Source organism: Falco naumanni, chromosome 6, assembly GCF_017639655.2.
Source record: "Falco naumanni isolate bFalNau1 chromosome 6, bFalNau1.pat, whole genome shotgun sequence".
Lineage (NCBI taxonomy): Eukaryota > Metazoa > Chordata > Aves > Falconiformes > Falconidae > Falco > Falco naumanni.
Genome location: NC_054059.1, coordinates 6958695 through 6978422, shown reverse-complemented (window position 1 = coordinate 6978422; position 19728 = coordinate 6958695). Strand labels below are relative to the sequence as shown.

Here is a 19728-nt window from a genome sequence, read left to right as displayed (position 1 = left end):
GAGTTTCTCAGCTTATTTACACAATGTATGAAAAAGCATATTCTGTTAACTTTAAGCCTGCTATATGCAACTTTATACGATGCTTCTAGATCTTAGGTTATGAGAAATAGCTGTTCACTATCTCTGTATCATTAATAATTTACAGAGATGCAATATAATTCTTTATGTCACCTTTTTTCTAAGCTGAAGAGTCCTATAATGTTTAGTCCCCTTGCCCCGGCACTGTTTCCAGTCTCTGATTCTAATTGCTGCCTTTCTGTATCTTTTCTAGTTATATTTTATCAGTGGAGCAAAGTCCACGCAATACTCAAGAGACAGTTTCACCAATGGCTCACAGGGTGGTATAATTATGGGTTTTGTTTCATTTTGATATCTTCACTTAATGAGTTGTTGATACCTTAAACAAGGTCTAGTGCATTGGTGAAACGTGACTTCAACCTTTACAAGCCATGCTTACTTCTTCACATATAAAACATTTACATTTTCTTCATTCTTTTATGACTCTTGTCATTAACATTCGACTAACTTCACCATTTGTAAGCAGCTCCCTCCCTGAACTTGGGATGTTGATGCCTTTTCCATTTTTGCAGGGATACTGGATTTGAGTACCTCGGGCTCGTTGCTACAGAGTTATTCCTCTGTAGTCCTACGTGGAAATAGCTCCTGCAGACTTCTCAGGATTAAACCTAGAGCGGCTTTTCCTCTTGCAGATCAACTGACTAGTTAGGCCAAGAAGTAAAACTGTCTACAACTGTCACGTCCAAATAATACCATGCTCTGAACATTTCCTAATGCCCCTGCAGACAGCTGAAGTCTCCCACTGCACCTACCCAACCTTTGTAGCCTTTAATCTGAGGGTGTTTTGCAGCTGTTGTCACCAGTCAAGTCACTAGCACCACAGCCTTGACCATCAGGTGAATTTACATGCTTAACTTTACCCGCTGAACTGGCAAACATTTTCTCAGAGCTTGCCAGGCAGGCTCCTGAGCTCGTTGTCAGCAGGGAGGGATGGGCACTTGCAGAGGGGGGCTGGTTCCACCTGTGTGGAGCCCTGTCTCGGGATGGGGTGGGCTGTCTTCTAGATAGGCTGCTCTGACCTCCGAGTACAGGACAACAGGTGTTTCACTACTGCTCCTTCTTGGATAGGGAATTTCAACCCAAATGGATTTTACAGCATATTTTCGTTGTTACTAATTTGAAACTTAGCTTTCTCTTAACAACTGCTACTGCTCCTCTCTCTAATGGTGTAATCTTCTCTGTTATTCAGATATATTTGTACTCTACTCTATTACAGTATCCCATTGATTATTTTCTAGCAGATGCCTACTATTGCAAACATTTAAAATTAAATGTTCCAGTTCACTAATCTCCATCCTTAGACTCCCAGCAGTCCCACAGAGTGCTTTTATGTGGTATATTGATCTAATTGCTTTTTGTATGGCCTATTTTCTTTGGATCGTTTGCACTGATCTTGATTGTTTCCTATCTGGATTTTGTCGTCTTCTCTCAGGCACGCAGGGTGTTTTTAATTTTACCCTTTTCATAATGAGTTAGTCCAGCTGGCATGCTCTCCTGCACCTGTCGCCTTGTCCTCAGTCCTCCATTTAAAAACGCTCCTACAATATTTTTTTGCATCTTGAGTGTTAGGAGGCTCCTTCCACTCCACCTTGAAAGCTGGGGGCTGTGTTTGCCTTTATTCTGTTTGCCAGAATGCCGGTTTATGTAAACAAAGATAGTACTGGAGATATTCAGGGAACAGAAATCTTAACTGATTATTATGAATGTGTGTAACGTCCTCAAGGGGAAACTTGATCATAGCAGTCCAATTCAACAAAGAGAGCAGAGAGATGTGATGAGTCTGTCCGTCTTGCTGACAGACTTCCTCGACACAGCTCAGTATGGTTAGGAGGAACTTCAAAACCAAATTTATTAAAAACAGAGATGCATTTTTTTAAATAAACAATATTCGAGTATTTCTCAGCCTGTTCTCAGTCATATGAAAATAAAGGAACACTCACACTTGCGCACACAGAGATTAACCTTTTGAAGTAAATGATTTATTGAAAATTATACCCTCAGTTCCAGCGATCACTGAGGCGTGCTATTAAACTGAGCTAATTTCTTGTGTCTGACTCAGAAAGCCGTGACCCCGACTGTCACTATCGTTTGCACGTGTAGCACAGAGGAGGACGCAAAACCCACGTCCTCCTTCTCCAGGGAGCGCTCCCAGAAAGCTTACACTGCTGCTCCTTTCTGTCCTTGATATCTGTCCAGATTTGTCCTGCTGCTTGGCCTGTGATAGGGAATCCCATGTCCAGGTAAAGCCCACGAAATAACAAAGCCTTATGCCATGCGTGCCTCTGCTCTTTCTCCACCATCAGCCTCACACACACACATAAAGGATGTGCTGGGGAGGCTGAGGCTGTTCATCCATACAAGTCTTTGCAGAGCATTCCCAGTGCTTCCTCTCTCATTCCACTATGCCAAGGGCATCTTGGATGCAAGGGAGGTTTAAGCCTGGTCAAGCCAGTACTTCTCAGGCATATTACCTACACACCCCCCACACCACACCCCCCAAATCTGGAATTCTCCAGAAGATTAAAGCTATTAGCATTTATGATATGATGACTGAGAGCAAGGAGCTGAAAACTCTGTGTGAAACTTCCTATGTGTGTTGTGCATGCAGAAACCCTTGGGTATTTTACACAGAAATGTTGATTATAATTATAGTACTGGAACATCTTTATCTGCCAAAGCGTCTGCCTTGCACCTGCTCTCCTGCCACAGAAAGAGAGCAGTGAGAGAGAACACAGGCTGCAGCAGGAAAGGGAAGAAAAATAGTAACCTCTTTAGAAAAACTCCGTCGGTTTTTCTTCAAACAATTTTTTTCTTGGCCTCAGTGTGGGGAGAAAAAAGCACAGCTCTTCCACTGTTCCCTCGCTCATGTATATAAGCAATCTTGTGAATAGCATCTCAGCTCTACAGTTCTTTGAAGAACTGAAATGAAAGGATGGATCCTCAGAAGATGGTGTTTTCTCTTTGTCTGGTTGAGCAGGCCCAGGTCTTGCAATGTCAAGACATGCTTTCTCTCCCTCCCTCCAGTGGGAAGGTGTTTATTGGCACTGCGGCATCTGCTGAGAATCGATACAACTCCCTTGCGGTTCAAAGTAAAGTCACCGCAGGTTTCAGAAGGAGTCAGGGCAGGCTTTAAAACCGTATTTCCTTTTGAGGCCATTGAATCCCTTCTAGATCGCCAAAGTGCTGCCAGTCAACATGAGGGTTTTTCTCTGAGAAAGGCAAAAAATGCACCAGGAAATGAAGTCCTCAACTATTCTGCAGTTACTACATAGCCCTGGTTTTTATCTGTTACTAATATGGGTCCAAATTCAAAGAAAAAGACTGTTTCAACAAGGCACTTAAGAATGTATATGTATAGAAATTGCTTTAACAGAGCGTTCACTTAGTGTTTGTACAAATTATGCCTAGCACTCTCTATTCATGTCCTCTGAATCCTCTCTAAGAAAAACAGTAAATAATTAAACCCACCATCAAATATATATGTTTCAATTTACTTAAAATATTTATTTCAGGCAAAAACCTACTTGGTGCACATGTCAGACAACATTTTATTTTGGAGCATTTGCTGAACACTAATGTCACAGACAATATGAATGATCTCTTGCAGTGCTGAGATAATGAATACCCACGGCAATCATTTCCATGATGAGCTCTGCATTTCATCTGGAAAACCCTCTGAACATACTTTGCATTTTAAGTCGTTTCTTCTTAGTAGCAGCACTATTTAAAAAAATATATATTTGTCAAAACTTACATACGTAGGAAGAGATATATGACAATGTTTAGATTTGTTATGTGTCAGTTTCCAACTAGGTCATATAAGTTCAGGTAAAAGTTAATTTAGTATGTATTTCATATATATATATATAAAAAATAAACATACCATATATGTATTCACAGTATTTATCTATATAATATATATATGTGTGTTATGAGATGGTAAGAATAGATCTATATTATATATATTTTATATAGAATGTATTTTCACAGTATAAATATAAATATAGATATAGATATAAATATATGGTCTTTGAAGGTAAGGAAAACCAAAAGGCAAGAATTTACAATGCCTAGTATAGCCATAAAGTATTTCAATAACAACAACAACAACAAAAAGTGTGTGATATGAACTGATATTTTGGTGAAAGAACCAGTTTAAGAAGACAGGAGGTAAATGTAATGGAAAAAATTCAGACTTTTTTTTTATACTTATGCTCCAGCAATGCCTGGAGGCCAGAGAGATACTTGGCCGACTAACAAAATACTAATTATTTGGAGACTTCTGTTCCACGGAGTAAAGCCACATCAGTAACTTGGAAAATGAGATCTGTGGAGTTCTTAAAGGGCGCTAATGAAGAAAATCCATCAGGAGAAAATTTAAAAAATGAGACAAGAAAATTTCCAATAATGTGATATCACACTGATTTGCTATTTTGTACTTCGTATCGTGAATGCTAGGATGTACAAGAATGCAATGTGTGATAATGAGACTGTGCTGCAGGTCAGAGAGGAAATAAATAAATAAAATGCTGAGTAGAGGAAGCTGATAAAAATATTGAGGATGCAGCTTTAAAAACATTGTGATAGTGGTCTTTGGATTCTTTGGAAATGACAAATTTATGCCCGTCAGAGAAAATTTGCTATTATCTACTTTAGAAATTTTCCCTGTAGTAATTGGTATATACATATATTTATATCAAAACCAAACATTGCACCTCATAGTTTATCACCAAATATAAAATATATTGAGTATTTTCATATATTTTATTGTGGATACTCTAATATCTCAAATATTAAGGTGGGGCATATAAAGACATGCACAGAAGTTTTTGGGGGAAATTAAAAAGGGGAGGATCTTAGGCAAAATCTCCAGATGGAATAAACCAGAGACACAATTGTCTCACACTCACAGACAATCATGTGTCAAAACAACATTATTAAGACTGTGATAGTGAGCACCAAGAAGTTGCAAAAATACCAGAATCATCGTTGTCTACACAAATTCAGTTCACGTGCGTATACGCATTAAGGCAGTCAATGGCATCACCATCTTCTGTATTTCACAAGCTCCTTCCCCCTCGCAGTGCCCAGAATAGGTGATGACAATGTATTGAATTGCTGTTCAATATATCATTTGTTCTCTGTACAGCCTGCACGCTCCAACGGTTTTCTTGCATAGCAAAAACTTACAGACCGGATTTCAAAATGCTGCTCTGATGGGTTTTCTGCAGTGCCAGTAACCATGGTGGCTGCAAGAATAAATGAACAAAGTTCACAGGGCCTTTAAGGATTGGGCGTGCCTTACTGCTGCTGCCATTTTACACATAGGTAATTAAGGACACATCCTAATGTTAAAAAGGCTCTTTAAACCTGGCTGGCCAGTTTGAGATAATGATGATCTTGTTTTTCCATAGCCTTGAATTATATAGCACTGCAGTTGAGGCATGATTCTCATTAATTTCAGCTGCAGTCGTAAGCCTTAGATCCATAGTGTCCAACCTATTTAGGACACACAAATGCAAGGGGGAATTTGCACTTCAAACCCTGGGAGGGCTGGACGTAAACACTTCTACAAATCGTACTGCAGACTCTTGTATCAGACACACAAATATAGAAACACGTTGGGATTCACATCACCCAGCCTGAGACACCTAAAAGCTATTTTCAAGCTAAACTCGTTCAGCTAAACGTTTCTAAGCTAAAGCAGTCATCTTTTAGAGTCAGTAGAGAGACACAGACTGTGCCACAGACTTTGTCATCCTGCCTGCCCTGTACATTTCAGACAGACAACTCATCTTAGGATGAAATCAGTTGTCCTCTGAAGGTTCCTATCTAATGGCATCCTGAATTCACTGTCTTAGACTTAGATGTTTTACACTTAGATCTTAGCTGTTGGACATAATGTTTAACCATTGAACATTTAAATTGGATGAGGCATAACTCACATGTGAACCTCACCGATTTTTTTTTTTCCCTCCAAAAGTTTCGGGATTTTTGAGTGATAGACTTTGTGGTGTTAAAAAGTATTCCCCATCACAGTCTGCAGGTGAATTCCTATGTTTATACAAATGCAAACAGAACAACTGAGGGGGCGAAAAATCATCAGGTAATGCAATAGTAGTACCTAGATAAGAAAATGTCAGGTCTGCGATGCAGGCTCCTGTTACTTGAACTAACAGAGTAACTGTTCGTAGTACCAGCCTGGAGCCTCCCTAGGTGGTGATGGAACCTTGCCAGCAGCTCTCTCAGGCTTTGCTGTGGTAGGGTCTCCCAAGGTCCCTGGAAAGCCCCCAAGGCTTTGGGAAGCACACGGACACTGGGCCCACAACTACTATACCTATTCTTTTCCAGACTTGCTGCTTCTCTCTCTTCCCCTCAAATGTATTAATATTTTAGTCATGTCTCTTCCCAGTTTTAGCTCTTCATCTCACTTCTTACTTACAGGTCCCAGACTCCACTCTACAGGCCTCTCTCCAGACTGCCTCTGAGACCAAGACATCCAGGCCCAATGTCACTCATTAGGAGGAACCTGTCTCACGCCCTTTGACTGTTTTCCCAGTCTTTTCCCCATTTGTCGGCACTTAGACCTCTTCCTGTCCTCAGTCCTTTACCCCATTCTTCTTATCCTGTTAGTGCTATTTCTCTCTTCCAGTTTCTCTTCCCATCTATCTTTCACCCTTAACACAGAACCTATTCCTCTCTGGCATCACGACATTCCTCTTTTCCAGTCCAAATGGTTCTTCCCATGCTCAGTGCTTTCTTTTTCCAGCTCCTTTTCTAGCCGTCCTTGCTTTGCTTCTGCAGCCTCGCTCCTTGGTGACTTGTCCTGCTCCTTCCCTCCTCCTGTTCTCCACTGCCCGTTAGGGAATTGGATCCAGTCTCCTTGTTCAAACATGGCCTGTTCTCCCCACATCTTTCCCCACATCTACTGGAGCCAGCTCCTCCAGGATGCCTCCCCAGGACTTAAGCTCTTTGATCAGCCGGACACAATGTCGCTCGTGAGCTCAAGCCCTAGTCCATTTGTCCCCCGGGCTCAGCACACACGGGTCTCCTTTTCTCCTTCTCACCTCTCTCCACACCCAGCCTGGTTCCAGTTTCAGGGCTCTGGGTGCACCAACAGGCTCTGCCATGCAGGTATGGGAGCATGCTGGAGAGGGAAGGGTGACCCACTTCACATGGAAGAAGTTGCTGTGACCCTGGGGGGTTTGCTCCAGGATCTGACTGTCTCTGTCGGTCTGTCTGTGGGATGGGGGTGGTGTGAGTAGGAGAGGTGAGTTGGCCTTAAAAGAAGCCCACAAGCTCCTTCCAAAATCTGTGAACAGGCTCCCCTGGTCAGTAATGATACAGTGTGGGAGGCCGTGTCACGGGAAAGCGTGGTAGGAAGTCAGGCAGTCAACAGGGCCACAGGTAACACCTTGAAGGTGAAAAATGGAGCTGCCTTGGCAAACAGGTCCACCACTACCAGAATGGTTGTATTCCCCTGTGAGGGGACAGGTGTACTGTGAAACCTCTGGGTGCAAGCTGCCACAGATGGGCAGGAGGGGAGAGGGTCTCCCAGAGCCCTGGGGCCTTTGCAGAGGCCATTGGTGTGGGCATAGGTCTCGCAGGCCAGGATGGAATCAACTACCTCAGCCCATACTCTGGGCCACCTGTCTGCCCAAGCGATCAGGTGGTGTCCTTCAGCAGCCACCATGCCTGGCTGCAGGTGCAATGGCTGGGGACTGGTGTCTGCCATGGTTCCTGAGCAATGTATTGCTGCTTGCTTCAAGTAAAAAAAAAAAAAAAAAAAAAAAATTTTTCTTGTAAGCAGAGGAATGGAAACAAGAGAGGCTGCAGACCCAGTTCCTCTTCATCTCCTTTTCCAGGCTTAGTCTTCCGTTGGGCTAATTAAACCTCCCTACTGCCTCCACTGAACATCATTTCTAGTCCTGATTCTCAGTATCCCACAAACCGCCACCTCAGCCCCACTTCCCAGTGTGTGTGTGCCCCCACAGCACTTGTCCACTTCTTCCCCTCCTCCTCCTCCTCCTCCTCCTCCTCTTCCTTCTCCTCCTCCTCATCTTTCTGTCACCCTCCTCTTTCTGCAGCCCAAGTGTTTGAGCCATGCAAAGGAAGTGGAAGAGAGCAGAAGAAGAGCAAGCGCGTCCCAGTTTGGAGAACTTGCTTCAAAACCTACCCCAGCCTCCAGCAACACAAAACTTATGTTGCAAGGATAGCCTTGGTCAGTTCTGGATGAAATAAGCCCTAGGCAGATTTAATTCTTCGAGGAATTTAGTAAGTAAACTCTTCAAAGTCATTTCAGTGAGCCACTCAAACTGTCATTTTTATAGACCTGGAAACTGGCTGAATATGGGTGGATTTTCAGAGAAAAAAACAAAAGGCAAAAACCTGGTGCAATAGCAAACTTCATGGTCCAAAACCATGCAGTGCTCCTGTACTTGTTAAACTCCTCCTCAAAAAAGGCACTGTAAGTTTTTTATGTTGCAAGATGATGTCTCTACCATTTCTCCCTCATTCTTGGAAATGGTTCAATAGTTTGAGCCATCTTATTTAGATCATAGTTTCCCCAAAAACTAAGCCTGAATAAATCTACTATGGGAAAATTTAGTAAAAAAAAAAAAAAAAAAGAAAAAAATCTGGAAAGCTATAAGCAATGTAAATTGCGGGTTTTAAGGGTACTGACAGGCAGCCTTAAAAATAAGCGGCACCAATATTTACCTCTGGTACCCCTGTCATTTATCTGCAGCTTCATTAAGACAGGCAGACTACCAGCCCATACACCAAGCTCTATACTCCCTGTGTTCAATGCTACTGTTAAGGATCACTGGGATGCGAACATGCAATGAAAAAGTACTGAAATTCCATCATAATGGAATTTGCAGCTTCCAAACATCCTCATCCAGGGAGGAACCACAGGGCTAGGGGGTCTCTGTCAGCGCTTGTCTCCTGGCGCCTGTGTAAGAGCTCTGACATCCCCGCAGTGCGGTACGAGTGTACCGTGTGTACCCCTCAGCGCTGCCACTGCTGTCCTTAGGACTCACGTTGCCTTTCTCAGGTGCTTGTTTGTCAGAGGTACAGCTCGCACATCACTGGTTCTTGGAATTCATTCCCTCCTGCTAGATGTTAAATGCTGCACTATATACATCACCAGCTTAGTGGCATGCATCCTTTTTGAGACCTGATGCTGTGCTGATGTCTTAGAGACACAGGAGAAATTGAAAAACCACCACTCTGCTTCCATGGCTATCTTTTTAGCCAGGAAAGCAATAAATCTGAAGAAACAGTTAATTGGATGGAACATTGCAACAGGAGAGATCACTGCTAAGGGACTGTATTACCAGAGGAGTCGGATCAGGACATTCCAATGACTATCTAATTTCTTCATTTCTCCTGTCAATAGCTGTTGAGCAACAGTGACTTCATTTCATTTGGCTGCCTCTCACTTCTTTTTAGAGGCAAGGGGGCAAACCCTGCCAGTGCCACGCTGCAGTGCCACGCGCTCCAACTGCAGCAAACGCTGTGACATTATGCTGCATTATGCTGAGCCAGCCAGACGCTTCTGCTGAGCCCCAGCATTAATGATGTATCAGTGTTTCACTGACTCCCATTCTATTAAAAAGAGTTACAAGATTGGTGTTTAGCACTGATGTCTCCGTTCCTTATCTGCACGGAATTTGAAGTGCCCATAACTCAACAGCAAAGTATATTCCTATTTTTTAAAAGATCCCTGTAGCCGGTGGCTGATCCCATTACACATTCTCAGTCCCTTAATGTGTCGCTTCCCCGTGTGGATATGTTATCCTTTACCATTTGCCAGCCTGGGCCTGGGAACGGAGTGCAATGGGGGAGGGAAATGCGGAAGCCCAACACCTTGCCACATGGATGTGCAGGGGCCTCGAGCAGGTGTGCACGTACCACGCACACAAACACAAATGTATTGCTTATTCCCCAGCAGATGCCAACGATCACCCCAACATGCTCACGTGACCGCAAAGTTTGTAATGACATCAGGGCCGAGATCAATCTGGGAAAGTTGGAGGTTTTCAGCCTCAGTGACAGAGCGGACTGCAAAGCTGTGCATCTTTGCTGTTGAACCCTCCAACCCTAAGTCACCAGCAACTAGGTTCCCAATAGCACAAAGAGGGCAAAAGGACACGTGCTTTCCTGGAAATGCAGCCCTCCTTTTCACAAAGTTTTCCTTCCAGTGTTCCTGCAACCCTTCATGTCCACTTGAATACAGGAAAGGGAAGAATAATTTTCTCCATAAAATGAAAGAATGTTGGCTAATGCTATGACAGCCTAGTCAAAATCCAGAGAGATGGTGAGAAGTGGGATGTCTCCACGAAAGAGCATTCCATCCTTAGGACTTCAAACATACTCCTCTGTAGGAAACACCAGGCACTTGGGTTAAGTGGAATTACACTGAATATATGCTGCATTTTTGTATATAGATAAGATGGAAAAAACACACAACAGCAATAGGACAAGCATGGTCTTTATTAGCCAGAGCAGTAGTTTTATAGCCATTGGTAATGTGAATAGACCAATCTGCTGATTAAGCTCTGTTCCTTTTTTTTTTTTTTTTCCCCATAAGGAAAATTAATTTGTATTTATTTTATTTCTTAGGACTTAATTTGGATCACATATTATTTACTGACAAAAAAAATCATGCTGTGGAAATGTTGAGCCAAGCCCACTTTCAGGTACATTGGTGATATTGAAAATACTGTATAAAAAATAAATAATGGTGAGGATGGAGGTTGATAAAACCATCTTTGTTCTTTACAAACTGATGTTTTACATTCAAATTATAACAGAAAAAAATGCCCTAAATATCATAACACAACTAAAAAATGCTTGATGCCTCATAAAGACATGACTGCAAAGTTTCCAGTAAAGTGATTATAATTGCACACAGATGAACCTCTACCAAAGCTGTGCACATAAATCTCCTATGCAAACTCTGCATTTACTGGCAAACCCCCGACCCATTTATGGGCTAATAAACCAAACATAAATAAGCAACATACGCATATACAGTCAGTATCTGTATGGCAAAGCCAGGCATACGCTTAATTTCCAAAACCCAGCCCTAAAGTGTGGCCAAAATTGGAAGCATCAAGATGAAGGTAGGCTAGAAAATACTCAAGATCAAATTTTGTCTGTTAAGCAGTTTCCTCAGTCCAGTCTCAGTAAGCAGAGGAGCAGTTCCACGTCTGACCTTGCCTTTCTCACTAAAATAAAGTCTTAACAAGACCAATCCAGTTCTCTCCCTGTATTAACTCACGCAAATTTTCACAAAATGTCCCTGTTTTACTAATAAGTGAGACTTGTCACTGCCTTCAGAGAGGCTAATATGAAGCCAGCTGAGTGTCCTCTGTCCAGATATTCCCATGTCCATGTGTGATTAGCACTGTCTTGTCAAATTTAGCTCTAAACCATTTGTGAACACCTTCTTTGTTTATACTAGCACACTCCAATCTGCACAGACTTCTGTGTTTGCTCTTCTGCGTATCCTATTAACAGTGCATCACATTTCGAGTTGTCATACTGCAGAAAGCCACAAAAGCACTTTTAATCAATCTAAATCAAACCAAGTGAAGTACTTTCATTCTGGATAAATACTGCTTGGTATATATTCTGAGAAAACAAAACCGGGTTTTGGTTCTACTGCTGTAAATCCAGAGTGACTGTACAAGAAATATTTGTAATGCATTTGAAATTTTTCAACTGCAATTATACAAAAAATTCTATAAAAATCAAACTGTGGCTAAACAGAGTTGAACCCTGTAAACTGCCAGCTATGACCTGCTTGGAATGTGGTATAAGGAAATTTAAAAAAAGAATGATCTTGAGAGAAATTTTCAAGAAGCTGAGAATTGATGGAATGCCTAGGTATTTTTATTATTGTGTAAGAGAGCAAATCATATTTCAGTTTAATTTCACTATAATATTTAAAGCACAGTGTATTAGATCTTGAATCCAGCCTTGCTTTACTAAAGGCAGTCTAGTTATTTATGTACAACCAATAACAACCTTCCGCTCAGGAGTTACACTGCTTTTTTAAAAGCTGAAATACAAAAAAAGCAGGAACTGAGGTACAGAAAGGAGAATACCATTTTAACTAGATGAGTCAAGAATGCATGAGGGAACTGCCTCTATCAGACTTTATGCTGAATTCAGAACTACGCTTTCCACTACTATAGGTAAAAAAACGGTTTTAAGTGTGTTCCATCACTCCTGTTTGACCCAAGTATTTGCTCAGCAGCTGTATGTAGCTCCTGCCTACAAAGGTTTTAGCACAATTACACTGTGGCTCGGATGGTAACAGTTAGTGCTACTCTTGCTCTATGCACAAACTGAAAAAGACAAGACAGCCCTACCAAAGAATCTTCTAGCCTTGATCTAACGATTTCTAGCCTATGTTTCAAGGCCAGTGGGAAGATGGCAAAATGTTAGGGATTTTGGGGGGATTTTTATGGCATCAATGATAACAAGTTATTATTGCAAAGACAGACATTTGTATTTCTCTCAATAAACAGGACCGTATTACTAAACTGTAAAGCCAAGAAGAGTCATATAGTGTGAAAATATGCAGGGGAACAACAGCTGTTAGTCATTATTTTCTCCTTATCCTTTCAACACCTCTGTTTCAGTTTGCTCTCTAATGGGTAAATCACACTTTCTCCCTAGGCCATTTTTCTCATTTCAGACAGGTACTAAAAAGAATCCTGAGCTACAGGCACCCCTTCTTTTTTGCTTTTACTGTAGATGTTGAAACTCGGTTTTATGCTTTATCAAACAGATAAAGCTGTTCTGTTCTCTTAGCCCTGTGTAACTACTAATGTGATGGAGGATGTTTCTGCTTTTCTTTTTTAGGTAACAAACCTAGCTTCTATTTTTTTTTTCCTACACAGCCTGTGTTATATTTCTCAAAAGAGAAATACCAACTACAAAAATTATTGCTCTCACTTCATTTAGGCAAAAGAAGAATCTACCATCAGACAGCTTTTAAACATCTGTTTTACGCTTTACCTCATCTGACAAGGTTTCACAATAGCCATTTGGAAACAAAGGAAAAAGAGATACAATTTTGCTTATGATAGAACTCAGCTTATTGCACAAGCTACTTGGCTCTATTCTCCATTTCTTAACTGTAAGATGACTATTTACTGGGAGTCTGAGCCTTTTGTTCACCCTGATTTTAATTAATCTGACTGTAGGCCACAGTGAAAATGAGGTAGGAAAAATCCGCAAACAGCTACAAGCATCACAGTGTAGTAAAATTACTCTGGAAATCTTACTCTTTTAACCATTTGGCTTAACCCTAACGTCCTACTAAATCGGGCTTTTCACTGTGAAATACATTTTCCTTTAATAACTATTAAAGTCCTAATTATCAATTTTTTTCAAGTGATGAAGTGGCAGAAACCTCAAAAATGACAATACATCCACTGACGAAGCTGGAGTGTATGCTTAACAGCGTGTGCAAGCCTAAATGCATGCACTCTTCCACCTATTTCTCTTCCAAAGAAAGAGGCTGCTTTTCTTCAGAAAGGCAATTCAGTCTACATCTGGTTTTGACTTAAAAGATCTGAAAAAAAAATGCTCTTAATCTAATGCTATTAATCTGATTACATTCCCAAATAGCTTCTAACATGTAAAATTTTTTTTTTACAACTGGTACTGCTGACACTATTTAGTGAAATGGATTGTGCTGAAGATCCTGCGGAGAAGACACCAGTAACCTATCTGCAGGTGTTCTTGGGCAGTGCTGAGGCAGACACACTCCTTATGGCTATGCTCAAAAAAGGAAAAAAATATTATTTCAAAGAGTACAGTGCCTCAGTCTTCATGGTGCCTCAGTAATATGAGTCTTTAAAGAGACAAAAGATTACGTGGGTTTAAAGCCCTCCTTCAGCATCTAGGGCAGCTCTATCCCACCAACCTCCTAGCACCCCCAGAGCTGATATTATTACTGTTTACTACTCTTATATACAATCACTGTTTCCATCCCCATCACATGCATCAGCGATTGCAATCTCCGAAAGAAGAGAGAGAAAAAAACCCGAAACAACCCAAACCAAAAAGAGCTCCCACGGTGCTGGGGAACATGGAAACGGATGACTTTGGCACGAAACCTTCCACCTGTAGCAACAGCATTTGCTGCTGGCAGCACGACTCCTAGGTAAAAATACCTTAAAAAACAACAAACAACAAAATAAACAAAAAAAACCCCAACAACCAACCAAACACACACCCCCAAAAAACACACACAAAAAAAAAAACCCCAAACAAAAACCAGCAAACAAAACCCCAGCCATTACGCTAGGGAAGCAGTCTTATCTCGAGGGGAACGCGTCACGGAGAGCGTTGGGAGGTGGCGCGCCTCGAAACGAGCACCCCTCTAAGGAAGGTCGCTATGTCCCCCACCCCAGGGTGACGGGCCCTTGAGCCGCGCGCGCCGCGGGGTCCCTGCCGCCCGCATCCCTGCGCCCGCGGGCCGTGCCCGGCGGTGGCTCTGCCTCCCCGCACGCCGTGCCGCCGGAGGGGGCGGCTAACGGGGGTTTAACAACGCAACGCCGCGCTTGGGGCGGCCTGACCCCCGCCGCCGGGGCGGGAGAGCGGCCGGGCACGTCCCCGGGGCTGCCTCCCCTCGCCTCGCCCCGCGCCCCCCGCCCCGTTCCCACAGGGTGCCCCCCGCCCGGCAGCTGCCATGTGTCGGCTCAAGTGCGATTAACACCGACCCGCCACATCCCCCCCCGGCCATTTGGGGCTTGCACGCGTCCGCACCCCGTGTTTACACAGCGGCGCCTTCGCGCGGAGCCTTTTTGCTGATGGCGCTGGCAAATGAGCCGGGGGAGGTGGGCGCCGTGGCGCGCAGCGGCCGCCGCCGGCTATAAAAGCCTGCGGGCCGGGGGCGGGTAGGGCCAGGCGAGCGGCCGCGACCGGCGGAGGATGGAGGGCGGCAGGACGGGGCGCGGCGGCCCCCGCCCGCCCTCGGCGGCGCTGCCCCCCCGGGGCTGCTCGCCCCTCTCCCGCTCCCCCCCGGTGCGGGGCGCGGCCCGGCCCTGCCCTCACGGCCCTGCCCTCGGCCCGCAGGCCCGCGCCCTTCTGGAGACCCTGGGTGCCCGCGCCGGGCGAGGCGGCCCGGCCGAGCGGCCCCGCGGCGGTGAGTGGGGCGGCGCGGCGCAGCGCCTGCCGCCGGCAGTGCCGCCGTAGCGCCCAGGCAGCGCCGGCGGGGAAGCGGCTGCTCGGGCGGGCCCCCCGTGCCGGGTGCCGTGCCCGTGCCGCCGGGCTGACCTCTGCTCTCTCCCCCCAGCCCCACAGCCCCCGCGGGCCGGCCGGAGCCCCCCGGAAGCTGGCGCAGTACACGCACCCCGTCAGGTAACGCCGCCGCCGGGCCCCGCGCTCCCCCCGCCCCGCTTGTTCCCACCCATAACGTGTCTGTAGGTGGGAAAGTGCCTCGGAGCGAGCGCTGAACTGCCGGGTCCCTGGGCAAACCGGGCCGCGACTTGCGGGTTTACCAGACCTTTGAGTCGTTGAAGTGCTTCTGTGGTGTGGGACTTGGGCATATCGCACTGTTATGTGTTGGGTGGGGTGTTTTTTGTTTGTGTTTTTTTGTTGTTGTTTTGTTTTGTGGTGTTTTGGGTGTTTTTCTTGTTGTTTTTCTCTGTGTGTGTGTGGTGGCAGTGTTGGCTGGAGCACCTTGCTGCTCATTCCCATGCTCAGAATTAAAAAAGGAAGGGGGGTCTGGGGAGGTTGTAGCTCCTAGGCTGCTTTGCTGTGCGAGCCTCCAGTGTGATGGTGCAGGGAGGCAGGGGCAGGCATGGAAAAGTGTGGCAGGAGGAGAGGGCATGGGCTGACCAAGCCAGCATTGCCGGGGAAAATACTGGTGTAGCTACTGTTTTAATGGTGAAACTAATGGTGGTATCTGCACTGTCATTTCTGAAAAGCAAATAAAATAACTATGGTTGCATCTGCAGGGGAGTCTATGTCCAGAAGTACTAGTAGGTGTTGCAAGGCGCTTGAAGTAATTGCATGGGTGGATGTTCCAGACGGGATGCAGCTTTCTCCCAAATCTAGGCTGATGCACAGACTCCCTCATGCCAAAGCACCGGAGCAGTCAGTGATGTCAGTCTTTACAATTTCTTAGAGAATGTTGCAGGGAACACTGGGAATGGAGCCGTGTTATAAAGCAAGTGTCAATTACTTTGTGCTGCAAAAGAAGCAGTGTTCTTTTACAGTACAGTTAAACAGTAGCCTAGGAAGCACTACTTTTAATCTCTAGAAAACAATCTAGTTCTGTTTCTTAATGTATTTCTATTATAAACAATCTGTAATCAGTGTTTTATTATGTTGCAAGTTGTTAGTCTCTTAGCTCTTGGAGCTTCTACTGTCTGTTTCTTCAGCTACTTTCAAAACTGTAAGCAAAAGAGGATGCTAGATGAAAAGGAACGGGAACTGTGGAGTATATTAACAGTAATTACAGTATAATGTGTCACTAGCTGATAGCCCTTGCTGTGTTATTATCAGCAATTTTTTATGTTAATTTCCAGGTACAACACAATCTGTTAGATGATTCTTCTTGGAAAGATGGGTGAAATATCAAGGTCTGATTCCCCCCAGGCCTTAATCATTCCCTTCACTTCGAGATTTGTCTCACGCCACTGTAAACAGCTACCTAGGCTGGGGACATTCAGTAACAAAATGAACTCAAAGTATATTGGGGATCCTGTTTGACACCCATTATATTCCCCAGGAATAGTTCCAATGGGGGCAGTACTTGGATCAGATCCCCACGTAATACTGTTAACAAGGTACTGTAGTGGGAAGTTTCAGATTAGAGTAGTTGTGCTGCAAAACTGGCACTTTGTGCATCTTTATATATTCAGAAGAAAATACAGAATTCAGAGAATATTTTCTTTCCTATTTAAATGTAGAAAGTGGTTTAGCAGTTGAGCATGTGAGGAAAAGCTTTGTAGGGCTTGTCTTAACAGAATTTCACTGCTGTTTCTTGTCTGTCAGCCTCCAAGCAGACTATGTAATAGCAATAAGCAAACCTATTGTGTACTTGTTTCAGACTATTTTGGCCCAAATCAAGGTGCTATGATTATTTATATCAGGAAGCTGAAGCACTTCTGAAGAACTTCCCAGTCCAAGCTACAATCTCCTTTTATGAAGACTCTGATAGCGAAGATGATGAAGATGATCTGGAACAAGATTCAAGAACAGAATCAGATTGCTGATTGCAGCAAAGGGCAATGCAATTTCTAAGACTTAAATTAAACTTATTATAAAAATATATTATAGTATTTTTAAAGATAATTTATTTGTATGTAAATTATTCTTAATAAAACTGAAATGTCTTGTAATTTCATCTGAGCCTTTTCCCTTTTTTCTTTTCCTGTCCTGCTATAGGCAGGGACAGTATTCATTGGTATTTTTTAACTTCAGGTCTTGAATTTTATATATAAATATATATTATATATAAATATATATAATAAATTCTAGGAGCAGAGCATGGATGCCTTGTTTTAAAGGGCTCTGTGGTTATGTGACTTTCTCAAAGGTTGGAGGACACAAGGAAAGCATTTTTACTGTGATTTGGTAGGCTCCATCTGGAAGCGTATCAAGGAATCATCAGACTAAGTACCTCAATGTTATGCCAGCTATTACAACAGTTTCAAACATGGAAAGAGAAATGATACAGCTGTCTTCCGGATGGAGAGAAGGGTCCAAGTTCTACTCTGGTTTTTGCTTTTAAAGAAGGGGTTTCACTTGTGTCACCCAGGTGCTCTGATGTACATGAGCTACATTGTTATATATAAATACAGTGTGGAACCTGTCAGTTTTGCTTGTAAAATAGACATAAGGAAAAAGGTCTAACGTGAGTCAGTTTGATAGTGCGTTTAGTTTTGATAACTGAAGTTTGGTGTGAATCATCATGCAGGCCAAACCCTCTAAAGATACAAACAACAACAACAAAAAAATATATTTTTTTTTTCAAACGCCAGTGCTTCTGCCCGGGGCAGCCCTGGCCGATGCTGGGGGGTGTGCGCTGCTCGGGCGGGGCTGGCTCCGTGCCCGCTGCCCCCACGCCCGCTCCCGGGGGACGCGGCAGGAGGCGCGGGCCCCGCTCGCCGCCGCTCTTCCCTGGCAGCGCGGGTGGCAGCGGCCGGCTGTGCCCGCCGGGATAACGCTGGAGCACCGTGCCCGGCGCTGGGACACCTGCAGGTAAACCCGGCCCTAGTGCCAGGGAAGACAGCTCCCCGGGGAGGCCAGGCGCGGTGCGCGGCGCGCTCTCCTCGACGCCCGCCCCGCGCCGGGACCCCAGGCCCCGAGGTGTGCCAGCGGGGATGCCTAGTCCCGGGGGGTTCCACCGAGACCCCCCCGCCAGGCGACGCGGCCGGGCCGCTAGCCGTAGGCCGGCAACGGTAGGCCCCTACCGCACCGCGCCCCGGCCCGGGCCCGCCCCCGCCCGCCGCCGCGCCTGCGCCCTGTGCCGGAGCGCTCCGCCCGCCCGCCGGGGCGCAGGCCGCGGCCCGGGCCGGCAGGATGCTGAACGTGCCGCCGCAGGCCTTCCCCGCGCCCGGCTCCCAGCAGCGGGTGGCTGCGGGCGGCCGCGCCAAGGTAGGGCCGGCTCGGCCGCTGCCGCGGGGTCCGGGCCTTCCCCGGCGCCGCGGCTCGCAGCGCGGCGGGGCTGCCGGTGGCTGCGGCGTGGGGAGTGTGGAGAGCGCGGGTGAGGCCGGGGCCCCGGCCCGCGGGGGTCAGCGTTTTCGCCGCTTCTTTCCGGCCGGCTGCGTGGCCTGGCTTGCTGTCGGCGGAGCTGCCGCGGCTTGCCGGCGGTTCCCGGCCGCGGCTGGGGTAGGGGCAGGGGCAGGGGCAAGGGTGCTTCTGGCCGCTTCCTTCGGAAGGTCCCAGGCTCCAGCATCGCGGAGGGGCCGCGGCGGCTGCGGCAGGGCCGCCGGGCGAGGGGCTGACTCCGCTGCGTCGCTCAAAAATGCTTCGTGCTTCTCCTTTTAGGTGGTGGCGGTGGCGCTTCCTGCGCTGCCCTCCTGGGCTGTCTCGGGTTCCTCCTGCGCAGGGACGGAGACTTTCAGCCTGAAAATTGTTGCATGCAGTTTATGTTTTACGTGTTGGGGTTTCATCTTTGGAGTCGTTTGGGGGGCATTTGGTGTCTGCAGACCTCACTTGGAAAGCAAAGGCCTACTTAGGCTAAAGTGGCATCACACAATATGGTTCGATGTGCTCTTTAGATGTCTTGCTTCTGGTTTTGCTGCGATTTTGTAGGACTGCGATTCTTTAACCCTCTTCCCTGGTGTTAGAGTTTGGGTCACAGGGATGATTCCCAGCCTGTGGTGATGTTGAAAAGAAAGGTACTAGACAGCCTGAAGATCTTGCTTTGGCTATGGCTAATACGTCCCTGGTAAGCTGGAAGACATCAGTCCCAGCTTTCTCTGGATGAGATTTCCAGTTGCTGTAGGGCTTGCAGAAAGTCTTTATGGGTGCTGTGAAGGTGAACTTCCCTACCTTGTCCTATCTGGCCATGATTTTCAAATCTCTCTTCTGTGTTGCTTGCAGGTTTCTAGGCTGTATCTCAAATGACGCTGACAAAAACTTTACCACCACAGGAGCACTTGGTATCTG

At 45.5% G+C, this 19728-nt stretch overlaps 2 protein-coding genes across 3 annotated transcripts in view; both read left to right on the top strand.

Annotated features, from left to right (window-relative positions):
• The first annotated feature begins 14928 nt into the window (after positions 1-14928).
• RIPPLY2 (ripply transcriptional repressor 2) lies at positions 14929-17363 on the top strand. The gene is given in 6 exon segments (XM_040598524.1): positions 14929-14948; positions 14950-15023; positions 15026-15126; positions 15128-15250; positions 15401-15465; positions 17162-17363. Coding segments are annotated over 6 exon segments (549 nt in total). The 3' UTR covers positions 17328-17363.
• A 1227-nt stretch (positions 17364-18590) lies between these two features.
• LOC121090159 (cytochrome b5 reductase 4) overlaps positions 18591-19728 on the top strand; it is a 44196-nt gene continuing 43058 nt past the window's right edge. For both annotated transcript variants that reach the window (XM_040598329.1, XM_040598328.1), the window contains exon 1: positions 18591-18711. In XM_040598329.1, the coding sequence (XP_040454263.1) occupies positions 18637-18711 (75 nt within the window). In that variant the 5' untranslated portion in view covers positions 18591-18636. The remainder of the gene's footprint in view (positions 18712-19728) is intronic.